This window comes from Schistocerca serialis, chromosome 8 (assembly GCF_023864345.2).
Source record: "Schistocerca serialis cubense isolate TAMUIC-IGC-003099 chromosome 8, iqSchSeri2.2, whole genome shotgun sequence".
NCBI classification, from domain to species: domain Eukaryota; kingdom Metazoa; phylum Arthropoda; class Insecta; order Orthoptera; family Acrididae; genus Schistocerca; species Schistocerca serialis.
Window position 1 is genome coordinate 200,828,086 of NC_064645.1, and position 15,731 is coordinate 200,843,816.

The window sequence follows — 15,731 nt, forward strand, 5'->3', positions numbered from 1 at the left end:
GACTACGAGTGGTCAAGTGTACCTAATGTACATTTGGTTAAAAGTGAACAATTATTTATGCCCTGCCACACTGGTGGCCAACTAACCTTATCTGGCTCAACATGGCCAACATCTAATGCAGCAGCACAACAACAGCCACAACATGGACAGTGCACGCTGCCTAACAACATCGTGGACGATCATCCAGTTAAAGGTGTGGTTTACCCCTCATCTACGCAGTTACATTCGGGTTGGTTTGACGTGCCGATGAAGCTCCAGAACTGTGATTTGAACATTTCTATGCAAGGGGTAGTAAACTGTTATATGCATAGCATCACAGCAACCTCGCCCCCCCCCCCCCCCTCCCCCATCCCGCACGTCATCTCAGCGACACCAGTCGCCTTGACCACATCGGTTTCTGCAGCTATTGCACCATGGTTGCACCACAACTGCCTCCTGCCCGTTTTCATAATGGCACTGGCTGTTCCATCCGTCCAGTTACCAGGTCAGCCCCGCACACCGCGACCGCCTTCCGCCTGCTATTACAGTGGCATCGGCCATTGCTCCCACGCCATGCTCTTTGTCGGGCATGCAGTTTGGACACACTGTGCCGACTTTTGCATGCTGCCACCCCCCCCCCCCCCCCCTCCCATCACCATACAGACCTTGGCTGATGCACCGGTCACCCTACTGCACTCCTGGTGTTCGAGTCGTCCTGCCCTGCTCACACAGATCTCCGCCTACTGGTGCTGCCTCAACATGTGTTACCCAGCAGGTTTCCCAAGTTACTTGCTTTGCAAAAAGATAACCCTAAGACATGTTTCATGTTAGTGGATCACCTACTGGACATTTTGGATGACAAAGCACTATTGTCTACCTGGTGAGTCATTTACATGCTCACCTGGACCTCCTCAGTGATCTGCTTCTCTCACCACCCGCTTCACAAAAGTATTCCATGGTGAAAGAACTGCTCATTGAGTGCCTTTCTCACCCTCCTGCAGAGGATATCCACCACAGTATTCATGACAAGCATCTGGATGAACGCACTCCTTCCCAGCTTTGGTGGTGCCTATGTGCATTAATTGATGATCAAGCATTACCTGATGCCATGCTTTGGACATTGTGGATGGTCAAAATGCCTTTGGATCTACAACTTCACCTGCTGTCTCACATCACCGACCTACTCGAGGTTCGTTTACACATGGCAGATTGAGCTTATGATATCATTCATCACAGACACCACCTGTCACGCGCCCTGCTGGCAGAGGCCAGCATGCTCACCTCAACGCCTCAGCTGCCAGTCACGAGCTGCCACTTAGTGGCCTACAGGAGGTACTGCCTATGGCCTCCAGACAGCTGCCGACCTTGCCCTAGCAGCAGCCCGATTGGCTACCAGCCCTCATGCAGACAGTGGCATCTCCCACCCCCTTCACACCATCTAGGCTACAGACCTACCTGCTGTGCTGGTACCACACTACTTATGGGGATGCTGCTTGCAACTGCTGAGCACCTTGCGCCTACCCAAATGATTCCACTGGTCACATTTAGGTGCCATGTCCTGCCACGTTCCTTCACGGTGCATACCGTCCGATGCTGCACCACTCACTTCAGTGACGTAGCACCTCTATGACACAGACATCTCATCGGGCCTCACTTTCTCACTGACACCAGCACTGACATTAGCGTTATCCCGGCCAAGCATGCCGGCAACACACTTTCATCTGCTAACCTCACCTTGATAACCGCCAATTATTCTCTTATTGCGGTCCGTGGCTCCATCAAAATGTCGCTTCACCTATCACCGGTCCACACCTTTCCTTGAACATTCCACATTGCTGACGTGGATGAACCTGTGATCATGTGGGATTTTCTCCACCATTACGAACTTTCACCAGACCTGCAGGCCGCTGCGCTCCATCACGTGTCTGGCTCTATCATTCTGTGCTCAAACAAGTTCAGCACAACTCTGCTCTTTGCCTCCTTGGCTATGCTTTCCACATGTGCATCCCAGCTCGAGCACATTTTTACATGGTTCTCTGACCTGTCAGACATGTGCTCACAAATCAATGAACCCCGCATCCAGAATGATGCGTTACACACCCAGATCACCTGTGCTTCCTCTGTTGTCACACGCACGACGTATTATATGTCACCTTTCTGCAGAACTGCAACAAGGCAACCCAACACATGCCTCTACTGCACCTTCTACCCAATCTGCTACTGTGTCAACCATTTCTCCACCTACTGTCGTTTTCTCACTGCTGCAGATGAATCTACAAGACGCATCTCCATACTATGCTTCTGTAGCGCATCTACCATCGCCGACTTCAGCTGATGCACCACCTACACTGCCCCGGTTCAGCAAGGTCAGTGAACCAACATTGCCTGCAAACCCCTTCCTGACCACTCTTGCTGACCTCCCTTTGCGAGTATTGTCCATCAGTAATGGCACTTGTCATAGGATTCGCACCATAGACAGCCCACCTGTATGTTATAAGGCCAGACATCTTAATGCTTCCAAAATTCTGCGCGCCAAGGGAATGGTTCAGGATCTGTTGGCTTTGGGCCTCTGATAGCAACTGGTCTTCATCTATTCATCCTGTTCCTAAAAAGGACGGCACCTTACGCATCTGCAGGGGCTGCAGGTCACTTAATGCTTGCACCATTATTGATAACTACCCAATTCCTCATATCCAGGGTTGCACCCAACTGCTACATGGTTCTAAGTTTTTGTCTCTGTTTTAGATTGTTCCAAGCCATACCATCAAATCCCTATGCATCCACCGGATATTCCAAAGATGACCATCATCATACCCTTTGGCCTATTTGAATACTATTACATTCCTTACAGATTGAAAAATGCTGTGCAGACATGGCAGTGGCTCATTGATTCCATTTTGCTACCTCTGCCATTTGCTTACGCTTACTTAGATAATATACTGAACGTTTCCTCCTCTGCTGAGAAGCATTAAGGTCACCTCGATGCAGTCCATTCAGTCCTTGCCACCAATGGCGTGGTCATCAACCAAGATAAATCTCAATTCTGTTCTACATCAGTTACCTTCCTAGGCCATACTGCCTCTGCTGATGGCCTCCGACTGACATGTTCTCATGTCAAAACCATACTTGATCTCCCTCTTATTGAGGATTATGCTCAGCTCCATTGTTTCCTGGGTATAACAAACTTTTATCACCCCATATTCCTCAATCTGCCTCCATCCAAATGGCCCTCCTCAACGCCCTCTCCAGCAAAAACAACATGGGGAAATGGAGGTTGAAATGGACCAAACCCATTCTTGATGCCTTTGGTAACCTTAAATCTACCCTAAAGAAAGCTGTTACACTCGCCCACCCTGACCCTGAGGCCCATGTTTTGATCATGACTGATTCCAATGACTCAGCTGCGGGCGCTGTTTTACAACAGCGCACTGCCGACTGAACCCAACCACTCTGCTTCTTTTCCAAGAAATTGACTAAGAACTAATGTAAGTGGTCGGCTTTCGACTGTGAGCTCCTTGCTGTATACGAGGCAATTAAACATTACCATAGTGACCTAGAGGGGTGACCTTTCATGATCTACACAAATCACAAGCCACTCATGGACTTTACTCGTAACCCGGCTAAGGATCTTCCATTGAGGCATTTCCACCATATAGACTACATCTGTCAGCACTCTGCTGATGTGTGCTATATCCGCAGGGTGGGGAATGTTGTGACAGACTACCTTTCCTGCATCTGCATGCTAACTGCACTGCTGAATCTGGAAGAGCTCACCCAACTTCAGGCCGAAGACGACAATATACAGTGAATAATATCAATGAGTCACTGATCTCGGTCCAACCCCATATCCTACACAGGTCAACGATCCCTGTCCTTTGCGACACATCTATGGGCCCTCCCTGCCCCCTGATTCCTACCGCCCTTCGTCATGGTATATTTAATGGTTTGCATTGCTTGGCCCACCCTGTAAAGCGAGGAATGATGTGGCTGGTTACTGAGCGCTTTGTCTGGCCTGGCATGAAGCACGACTGACGCACTTGGACCCGTGCGTGTGTCCCATGCCAGTGCAGCAAGTTCGGCAGGCATGCCCAAACTCCATTGGGCAAATTTGACATTCCAAAGGAATGCCTTCAGCACGTCCACATTCCCCTTTCCCCTTCCAAGGGTTACAAATACATCTTATCGATCGTCAACCATGTGACCTGCTGGGTCGAGGCGGTCCCTCTTATTGGCATCACAGCCGACACCAATGCTCATTCTTTTATCTCAAAGTGGGTTGCTCATTTCAGCTGTCCCCTGTCTTTCACGAACAGTCTGGTCAAATAGTGGCACCGCACTCTCAAGGCTGCGCTTATGTGCCATGGCAACTTATGGTCCCAGGCCCTCCCTTGGGTCCTGCTGGGCATTCACTTGGCCCATAAAGAGAACTTGTGCACATCGCTTGCCGAGATTCTATACAGTGAACCTCTCCTCCTTCCCACAGAATACATGGAGGATACAATGTCAGCCAATACCATGGTTCTTCCTGCTCTGGTTGAACAGGTTCAAGTGCACATCGCATGCCTCCGTACCCCCTTTCCACGCCCTCACTCCAACCTGCCTGTGTTCGTCCACAAAGACCTTGCTTCGTGTGAATTTGGGATGTTGCGTGATGACCTCGTGCGAGCACCCGCCTTCTTCAGGCCCTCACCACTTGTTACATCAGAATACAAACATGTTGTAATCCACCTACATGGACAACCACAGACTTTGTCTGTTAATCACCTGAAACCGTCATGGTCACTCAGTGACCTGCTTCCTGACACCGCCGACCTGCGTCCTGACGCTGCTGCCCTGCCTCCTGACACTGCTGACCTGCCTTCGACCAATGTCTCACCACCTGCACAACCATTGGACACACAGGACTCTTGCAGTGCATTTTCCAACATGCACACTTCTCGTGCTGGCTGCCGCCTACAACCGCCACACTGGCAAGAAGATTATGGATTCGAGTGATGAAGCTTCCCTCCACCGTGCTCCATACTATTGGGAGGGGGGGGGGGGGGGGACTCTGTGGTGTCTCTCGTGCAGAACGCCCTATCTTTGAGTGTTATTTCTTTGAACTGCTTTTGTTCTATGTCTTCACTTGTGTTCTACCAAGTTTGTTCCTTCTGTCTCAGTGTTAAATAAATGTACATACGATACTTAGTCTGTGTTATTACCAACCAACCATACATGATTACCACAAGAGCAAGATGCCATTCATCACATCACACAGAAATTTTGTCTAAATCATCCTGTATCACTGCATAATCCCTCAACAGTGGCACCTTTATACATCACAGTGCCATAAGCAAATACTCACAGATTATGCTTCTATTTTGCTGTCAGGGCATTTATTTATATTGAGAATAAGAGCTATCACACTTCCCTGGGGCATTACAGATGACACCCTTGTCTCTAATGAACACTTGGCATCAAGGACAACATACTGAGTTCTATTATTGAAGAAGTCTTTGAGTCACTCACATACTTGGGAACCTATTCTGTACGCTCATACCTTTGTTAACAGTGGGGCACCATGTCAAAAGTTTTTGGAAATCTAGGAATGTGGAATCTGTCTGTTACCCTTCATCCATGGTTCACAGGATATTGTACGATTGAAGGGCAAGCTGAGTTGTGCACGTGTGATGCTTTCTTAATCCACGCAAATTTGTGAACAGAAGCTTTTCCATCTCAAGGGACTTTATTATATTCAAACTGAGACTATATCCAACACTTCTGCAGAAGGGATGCCTATTATGTCCTCCACATGGGAGTCTACGCAACAGTCAAATGACATTTTGATGTCTTCTATTGCCACACCAGACTGGTCAGTATGTGACTGTATAGAAGTCTTCAACACACTTAGTGATTTTACATGGAACCAGAATATTATTTGTTTCTTGGCAAAATATTTTGCTAAGGTATGACAGTGATAGCAGTTGTATGCTTTAAGCACCAATCTTTTTACAGACTTACAGATTTCCACTATTTTTGCCTGTCATCATTGGCAGATCCATTTATGAACTGAGAGTGCAACAGTGTCTGCATCTTCAGCATTTTCCAGATTTTGTTATTAAATCACAGTGGGTCTTTTCCATCCCTAATCCACTTATTCAACATATACTTCTCAAGAGCATGATTTACTGTCTGTTTAATCTTTGGCCATAAGTACTCTACACCTATCATATTGGAATTAAATGATGTCTGTGCATTGTCTAAGTGGGATACTAATAACTGCTTATCTGCTCTTTCTAGCAGAAAATACTTTCTAACATTCTACATATAAGGAAAGATAACACAGTGAGTTTTTCATTCAGAAATTACATTTGAATGCTGATTGTTTGTGAGAAGATAATGTTATGACTTGTGTAAGAAGGAGGAATATCTATCAGCAAGGAGCTTGCTTCATGATCTCATGATTTTCATGCAAAAATGGAATCACTGGTTTCAGGACAGCCATGCTCAATGCCTTGCAGGATCTCAATGCCTGCACACAACTAGCACCTGAGAGAGCAGACTTTTTTTCTTTTGATCATGAAGGATTGTACTGCCAGGTAATGTAATTTGAATCAGGAGATGGTCTCATTTGTGGCAAGACAAGTATCCACATGTAAAGTGGGACTACGTCTGGAGCACCAAAGACTGTCAATACTTCAAATATTGTTAAGGCTGCTCTTAACTTGGCAGCATAGAGAGGCACACTGATGGTAATGTGCCTAAATGACAACACATGGCACAGGAAAGGCAATGAGATCCCCACCAGGCTGTAAAGGTGTCTGCCTTGCAGCATCGTGTGGATGTGGTATGGATGGGAGTGTGGTCAGAATATCACTCTCCTGGCCACTGTACAATCTTTCTAGACCACAGAGGTGCTGTTACTCATCAAGTAGCTCCTCAATTGACATCACAAAGCTCTGAGTTCTCCCACTGAAGAATCCTTAGGAGTACCGGGAATCAAACACCGATCCTCTGCATGACAGCCATCCACACTGACCACTCCAGCTACAGAGGCAGATGCAGGAATAGCATAGTTTTTTTTTTTTAATCCTTCCTAGCATTGCAGTTTTAATGGACAGCAATGTACATTCTTCTTGAATGTCTGGAGATATTTCACTTGTCTTGTGTATTGTACAAACCAGGCAGAACTGTTTTTGTTTTTGTGATGAATGGCCCTCCCAAGGATCTCGATAATTCTGAGGGAATGTTGTCTACTCCAGGTGTATTAATTTGATTTGATTTTTATTTGGTCCTGTAAAATTACATTTTGCAAAAGGATTGTTCTGTAACGTAGTACAAGGTAATGAATGCCGTATTATATGGGGAAGAAAAGAAGAAAACAAACAATACTGTAAACATTATAATTAAAGATATGCAATATTACATTCAAGTTCTTAAAAAACAGTACTGCAGACAATATATTTTACATACCAAACATACAATATTACGTACACTGATGTACAAGTTACAACATTTTTAGTACAATATGTCTAATATAAATATTATAGCTCTAGAAATTCATTTAAATTATACACAGTATGTTTTATGACGAATTGTTTCAGTTTCCTCTTGAATACATAAAGGTTGTCAATGTCCTTTTTTATATTTAGTGGGAGTTTATTCTAAATTGTTATTCCATTCTGGATGACTCCTCTTTGTAATATGCTGCAAGTTTTTGTAAAGGATTTGCTTCTGCCTCATGTTATGATTGTGAATATCAGAGATATCCCAGAAAAGATTTTTGTTGCAAATTGCAAATATCGTCAACAAATCCCAAATGTTTTGAATAGGCACTTGCAGGATACCTGACAGACCACAAACCTACCTCACTGCTTGTTTTTGTATTTTGAAAACTTTTTCCACCTACAAACAAAACTGGACACCCACATGTCACCATCCTATGCCAACCTATTAATGGGCCATCTAGAGGAATCCTTCCTAAACACCCCAAATCTAAAACTCCTCACCTGGTTCAGATTCACTGATGGCATCTTTTCTATCTGGATCAAAGGTGAGGAAACCCTATCCATATTCCTCCAGAACCTCAACAACTTCTCTCCCATTTGCTTCACCTGATCCTACTCAAGCCAGCAAGCCACCTTCCTAGATGTTGACCTCCACCTCAAAGATGGCTACATCAGTACCTCTGACTATATCAAACCTACTAACCACCAGCAATACCTCCACTTCAACAGCTGCCACCCATTCCATACCAAGAAGTCCCTTCCATACAGATTAGCCACCCATTGTCGTCGCATCTGCAGTGAGAAACAGTCCCTCTCAAAATATATCGAGGAAGCCTTCACTGACTGCAATTATCCTCCCAACCTTGTACAAAAACAAATCTCCCGTGCCTTATCTTTCCAGTCTCCCACCACTTCCAAAAACCCCACTGTCTGGCCACAGAGGAGCATTCCCCTCATAACTCAGTACCACCCAGGACTGGAGCAACTGAATTAAATTCACCACCAGGGTTTCAATTACATCTCGTTATGCCCTGAAATGAGAAATGTCCTGCCTGCTATTCTTCCCACCCCTCCCACAGTGGTATTCTGTCTTTCACTGAACCTACACAATATACTCGTCCATCCTTACATAACCCCTGCTCCCAATACCTTACCTCATGGCTCATACCCCTGTAATAGACCTAGATGCAAGACCTGCCCCATACATCCTCCAACCACCACCTACTCCAGTCCAGTCACTAACATCACCTGTCCCATCAAAGGCAGGGCTACTTGTGAAACCAGTCACAGGGTCTACAAGCTAAGATGCAACCACTGTGCTGCAGTCTATGTAGACATGACAACCAACAAGCTGTTTGTCTGCATGAATGGCCACCAACAAACTGTGGCAAAGAAACAAATGGACCACCCTGTGGCTGAACACATGGCCAAACATGATATCCTTCATTTCAATTACTTTTTCACAGCCTGTGCCATATGGATCGTTCCCACCAACACCAGCTTTTCTGACTTGCATAGGTGGGAACTTTCCCTGCAATACATCCTATGATCCCATAACTCTCCTGGCCTCAACCTTCGTTAGTTGCTGTCCTCTCCTAACCAGTCCCTTTCCTGCTCCCATTCCAGCACTAAACAGCCGTCATTCCACTACCACACTCAATCTTTTTTTATTATTTATTTTATTTTTTTCTCTTTATCTCTCCACTTCTCTCTATGTCTCTCCTTTTCCGCTACCCCCCCCCCCCCCCCCCCCCCCATTCGTTCCACATCTCTCCCCTGCCTGCCGCCCAACCTGCAGCACTTCACTGTCCGCCATCCCCACCATACTATCCCTCCCCCTCCCCGCCCCAGCCTCCTCCTTTCCCCCACCCAGTCACCGCTCCCATCTTGCACTGGTGCCTGTTGCCTGAGACTACAGTCGTGTGTGTGATAGATCGTACAAGGGAATATTATACCCACAATTTAGTTGTTCTTGTAATTAGAGAGTTCTTGAGTATCTTTAGGTTTGCATAATAGGTTTTGTTTCCTGCTTGTATCCTTCCTATGATACATTGCCTCATACTATTTCACTGGTTAGGAGGACACCTAAATAATGGAAGCATCTAACAGCTATAAAGCATTTATCAAAGATATTCAGGTCCTGTGGTGTTCTTCTAGCTTCAGAATTGGACATAACCATATATTTTGTTTAGCTTTCATTTACAGTAAGTCCAATTCTTGTACCTTCTGCTTCCATTTGTCCATATATTTCTTTAAGCAATGTTACATCCCTTGTCACAGTGGCAATATCATTTGCATATGCGCTTATCTGGCTGTACTTCATCATTAATGTTCCTCTTTTATCTATTTTTTGTATGATACTATGCAGTGCTAAGTTAAACAGGATTACAGAGAGGGCATCACCTTGTTCCATTCCATCCTCAAAGTCAAACTGCCTGGTCATTCTGTTATTCACTTTTACTTTTGTTTTTGTATCCTCCATTGTTAGCTCAATTAACCTTCTCAGTTCATTACAGATGCCCAATTCTTACAGCCCTTTATACGATGCATTTCCAAGTCACTGCCAGTCATGTATTCATCATCAGTCGAGAGCAGTGAGTACATCAAATCAGCTGGAACTAATTGGTTTTCTGTCAAGCATTTAGTCATAAAAAATAAAGCTGATCATCATTTCAGAGTGGCTGTCAAAAATAAATGCATACAGTTATTAATCTAAATAAATATCTGCAATCTCGACTAAGTCACTGAAATTCCATAACATGACATACTATATCACTGACTGTAGCTGAGAAAAGATTTCCAATGAGGATATCAGGTCAGCAATGTTACAAGCTCATTGGGGTCAGTTAAACTGAGAAATTCACAATTACATTAGTGGGTATACACTGTGAGAAAACAAAAAAACCTTTTAAATTATAATTCAGTCATCTAATTACCTAGTTGTTGTTACATCATTCCCTTCTTTTCTCCTATGTTATTGCACTTCCTGCTCTGGTTTCTGAGTTGCAGATTTTTAGTGGTCAGATATTTTTGCACTTTCTTTTCACAGTTCACTGGACTTTTGTCTTTCTCAGTAATAACTAATAACACCCTACTCCTTCATAGTCTTAGTTTTTCCAAATAGAGAAATACCATACATCAGGCAAGTTCCAATAGTGATGAAGCAATTACCTTTAACTCTCAAGCAGCCTTATTTGAAATCTTTGTGTTTTTAACTAACATGATAGTTAACCTAACAATGGAAAATCATTGAAGGACTGTAACAATATTATGAAAAGGATAATTGCTACTCACCATACAGTGGAGAAACTGAGTTGCAGATAGGCACAACAAAAAGATTGTCACAACATAAGCTTTTGGTCAACAAGGCCTTTGTCAAAAATAGATGACCAACACACACACACACACACACACACACACACACACACACACACACACACACAAATGCAACTCACATGCACATGTCCGCAGTCTGAGAGGGATGAGGTGGAGGGAGGGTAGAGCAGCTAGGTGTAGTCGAAAGATTATATGGAGGGGAGGGGAAAAGAGGGGGGGGGGGGGGGGGGGAGTAATCAGAAAAACGAGAAGTAAAAAGACTGGATGGGTTGGTGGAATATAGGGCTGTGTACTGCTGGAATGGGAACAGGGAAGGGGCTAGATGGACGAGAACAATGATTAACGAAGGTTGAGGCCAGGAGCGTTACAGGTATTTAGGATATATTGCAGGTACAGTTCCCCCCCTGCACAATTCAGAAAAGCTGGTGTTGGTGGGAAGGTTCAATATGGTACAGGCTTGAAGCGGTCATTGAAATGAAGAATGTTGTGTTGGGTGGTGTGTTCAGCAACAGGGTGGTCCAGTTGTTTCTTGGCCACAGTTTGTTATGGTCATTCATGCAGACAGAAAGCTTGTTAGTTGTCATGCCCACATATAATGCAGCACAGTGCTTGCAGCTTAGCTTGTAGATCACATGACTGGTTTCACAGGTAGTTCTGACTTTGATGGAACAGGTGATGTTAGTGACCGGACTGGAGTAGATGGTGGTGGGAGGATGTATGGGACAGGTCTTGCATCTAGGTCTATTACAGGGATATAACCCATGAGGCAAGGGATTGGGTGCAGGAGTTGTGCAGGGATGGACAAGTATATTGTGTAGGTGCCTTGGACATAGGAATACCACTGTGAGAGAGGTGGAAAGAATAGTGGGGAGGACATTTCTCATCTCAGGGCACAATGAGAGGTAACTCAAACCCTGGTGGTGAATGTAATTCATTTGCTCCAGTCCTGGGTGGTGCAGAGATACGAGGGGATTGCTCCTCTGTGGCCAGACAGTGAGACTTTGAGAGGTGGTGGATGACTAGAAAGATAAGGCACAGGAGATTTGTTTTTGTACAAGGTTGGGAGGATAATTACAATCTGTAAAGGCCTCAGTGAGACCCTCAGTATATTTCGAAAGGGATCGCTTGTCACTGCAGATGTGAGGACCACAGGTGACTTGACTGTATGGAAGGTACTTCTTTGTATGGAATGGGTGGCAGCTACCAAGGTGGAGGTATCACTGTTGGTTATTAGGTTTGATATGGACAGTTGTACTGATATAGCCTTCTTTGAGGTGGAGGTCAACATCTAGGAATGTGGCCTGTTGGGCTGAGTAGGACCAGGTGAAGCAAATGGGGGAGAAGCTGTTAAGGTTCTGGAGGAATGTGGTTAGGATGTCCTCACCCTCAATCCAGATCACAAAGATGCCATCAATGAATCAGAACCAGAAAAGGAGTTTAGGATTCTTGGTGTATAAGAAGGATTCCTCTAGATGATCCATGAATATGTCTGCATAGGATGGTGACCACAGCTGTACCATGGATTTGTTTGTAGGTAATGTCTTCAAAGGAGAAGTAATTGGGGGTGAGGATACAGTCGGTCATATTGACTAGGAAGGAGGTTGTTGGTTTGGAATATATCAGGTATTGGGAAAGGTAGTGTTCAACAGCAGTAAGGCCCAGGGCATTAGGAATGTTAGTGTAAGGAGAGGTGGCATCAATAGTGATGAGTAGGGCACCATGTGGCGAAGGGACAGATCTGTGGAGAGCAGGTGGAGAAAATGGTTGGTATCTTTTATATAGGAGGTTAGGTTCTAGGTTATAGGCTGACAGTGCTGGTCTGTGAGAGTGAAGATTCTCTCAGTGGGGGCACAGTAACCAGCCACAATGGGGTATCCTGGGTGGTTGGGATTATGGACTTTAGGAAGCATGTAGAAGGCAGGAGTGTGGGGAAGGGTAGGGATGAGGAGAGAAATGGACTCAGGAGAGAAAGTTAACCTATGTATCTGTTGTTCCCATCTGCTTATTCTCCAAAAGATTACAGGTTTTGGATCCCTGTCAACCGTATCTCAAGCATGGCAATGTGTGGTAAGTCTGTATCCCTCATTGTTGTTCACCCTATGTGATTTGCATTCTAATATTATAGAGATACAGAAACAAAATTTTTGTTGATGTGGAAAGAAATAGCAATTCAGTGTGAAATATACTTCCTCTCATTCAAGAATACCTATCATGTTGATTAGCATGATTGTTAGTAACATCAATATTTGTTGTAAAGAGATCTCCCTAAATGTCCCAGAGCCAGCACACGGCGTAGAGGTAATGAATGTTATAGCATGGAAACAGGTAGACGTGATTACATCTGAACATAAGGCCACCATTAGCAAAATAACAATACTGTCATGCAGAAACTTCCAATGGAAGCTGTAAGGATGAATTCACAGCAGAAATAAATATAAGCAGTTCAGACAACAAACTAACTGCACAAAACAGTAGATGATAGTTTCTTTTCTTTTCCGAGTGTGCTTTTCATTGTGACAGTTCTGAGTTCATGCTAGTAATACATGTTCACAACCATTCATTTTGTTAATAAGCACTGTGTGTGACTGGATATTTAATGACTTTAAATGCCATAGTGTGCACTGTAGTAAAATTAAAATGACAAATGAGGGGCCCCATATTAGGTCCAAAACATTGTGAATTCAGGAAACTGAGATGCAATCATGGAAATTAATAATGCAAATAGCCCCATGGTGGGCACAAAAATGTAGTAAAATAAAAATAACAAATGAGAGTCCCCACTGAGTAGCAAAATGTTATGAATTCAAGAAACTGAAATTCTGTTGTGGAGATTAATATGCAACTCACCCTGTGCTGGGTATCAAAATTAGTAAAATTAAAATCGCAAGTGAGAGGCCACACATTAGACACAAAAATGTAGTGAACTGTAAATAAAGGAAATTAATATGTAAATTTCTGCATGCTGGGAGACAAAGTCTAATGAAACAAATGGTTATATGGATTAAAATGTGGATACTTTTATGTTTCTTATATCATCAACACAAACATAAATCGCAAGATCTATTGACTTGGCATGGGTGCAGCTCAGTAATTGGGCAAGTAGGGTGGGGGGCAGTGGGGGGCAGGGAGAGAGGGAATGGGGGGGGGGGGGGAGGCATGGCTGTTTCATCTCACATATCACAAAGTGGTGATAAATGCTGGTATGAAGACAGGGATCTAACTCAAAATTCAAAGACTGAGTCGACAATATGGGGGCACAATAGGATGGCATGCCTTCAGAATACGCAGTCTCTTCTGATTCCTCTAACTCTGCATTGCTAACTCACTGACTGCTCATTTTCTCTTCAGAGTCCAACTGCCTGACCATCCACTACCTGAAAGTCTGGGTGATTTTTCACTGACCCCTCTGTTCTGTCACTTATGTCCTCCACAGCTAAGACTTTCCTACTGTATGAGCTTTGTCACTAGTGTATTCAATTTATAATCCCATGCAATGAATAACTAACACCGCATAATCATACCTCCTAGTCTCTGTGCAGGATAAAAATTCCACTCTTGCAGCGGCTAGCAGGTAACCCAGGAACACCTGTCCTGTTCTCATGTGACCCATGTTTCAGCACATCACACCGCAGGGTGGCAGCTCCTAGAAAATAGCTTCAAGTGTCTGTCTGCATTCCTCAGTTGTCAAGAAAGCAGCCACCCACCAACAAATACACATGTTCCCCATAGAGACAGAAGCTTCACATATGCCACTCCTGTAAGGCTTTGGGCAAGACTCACTCAGCGGCTGCAACTTAAACATATTCTCATTCTTAGTGTCTGTCAGCAAGTATTAAAGCATCTGAACTCACCTACAATCACTCGGAGAGCCTGCTGACTATCACCAGCATCTTATAAATGCCTTAGCTCAAAACCATTACTGGCAAATGAAAAATAATTATTACATTATAATATCTGCTTAGCACCTTGTAGCAAATATTTAATTTTATTTATTATACCACACTTATCTTGGGATGTCATTCACTGACAGAATTTTTTTGATAATGAGTGTATTTCTCATTATAAATTCAGTAGGTCCAGTTATTAAGAACAATGGAAAAAGACCAAAGAAATCATGGAATAAGTGAAAATTTTCCAAGGAGGAAATTATGAAAATGTATGTTTCAGAACCACATTTCATAATTTCAAATTTCTCAGGTTAAAATGATCAACAATAAAAACTACCTTTCTTCCCATATGTGATAACTCACATTATTCTACATTATGGCCAAATACTACAAATGAATTGAAATATCTGATTTTTCACAAAGAATGCAAATGTCATTTCTCTTTAAACAGGAGACTGTGAACTTCCACTCCACCTTGTGTACTGGATATGATGTGTCCCAGAATTGACAACGTCGGCCAGTTGCTGTAGTTGCTTTTATACCAGTGTAATCTTTCCCACTATGTGTCAGTCTGCAACTCAGCAAATTTGTATTACCTGCAAACAAAATTTATATGAGTTACATATTGATAGGTTGTACCAACTGACAATTTATTTTTTAAGTTGCTTGAAACCAAGTATTTAATTTCAAGAATTTTCATTTAATACATTCCAGAAAAAAAGAGACAATAAGAAAATGAGCTTCAGATAAGGCACAATTTAGTTAATTAATTATGTGCTGCTAACATGAAACTTTCCAGAACAACTTTACAAAGTGGAGCACAAAGAAATCTGCAAACAGAAATTGTAAACTAGTCAGATGTAATCTTAATTACTACTGAATCAATAATATCAAGACACATCGTACATATGTGAACAACAAATACATGAAAAACTCTGAGTGGACCAATGGGTCAACAGGATAGGGGCAGAAAAATGAGAACACTCTAAGGAAATATAACACAAGTCAAAAACTGTTGTGCTTCTTTTGATCATATTATCTA

At 43.5% G+C, this 15,731-nt stretch overlaps 1 protein-coding gene across 1 annotated transcript in view; it reads right to left on the bottom strand.

Moving 5' to 3' along the window:
• LOC126416914 (uncharacterized) overlaps nt 1-15,389 on the bottom strand; it is a 306,432-nt gene extending 291,043 nt beyond the window's left edge. The window contains exons 1-2 of the mRNA XM_050084797.1: nt 15,329-15,389; nt 15,164-15,285 (exon numbers count right to left, since the gene is read on the bottom strand). Of these exons, the coding sequence (XP_049940754.1) occupies nt 15,164-15,285; nt 15,329-15,389 (183 nt within the window). The remainder of the gene's footprint in view (nt 1-15,163; nt 15,286-15,328) is intronic.
• Nucleotides 15,390-15,731: the final 342 nt, after the last annotated feature.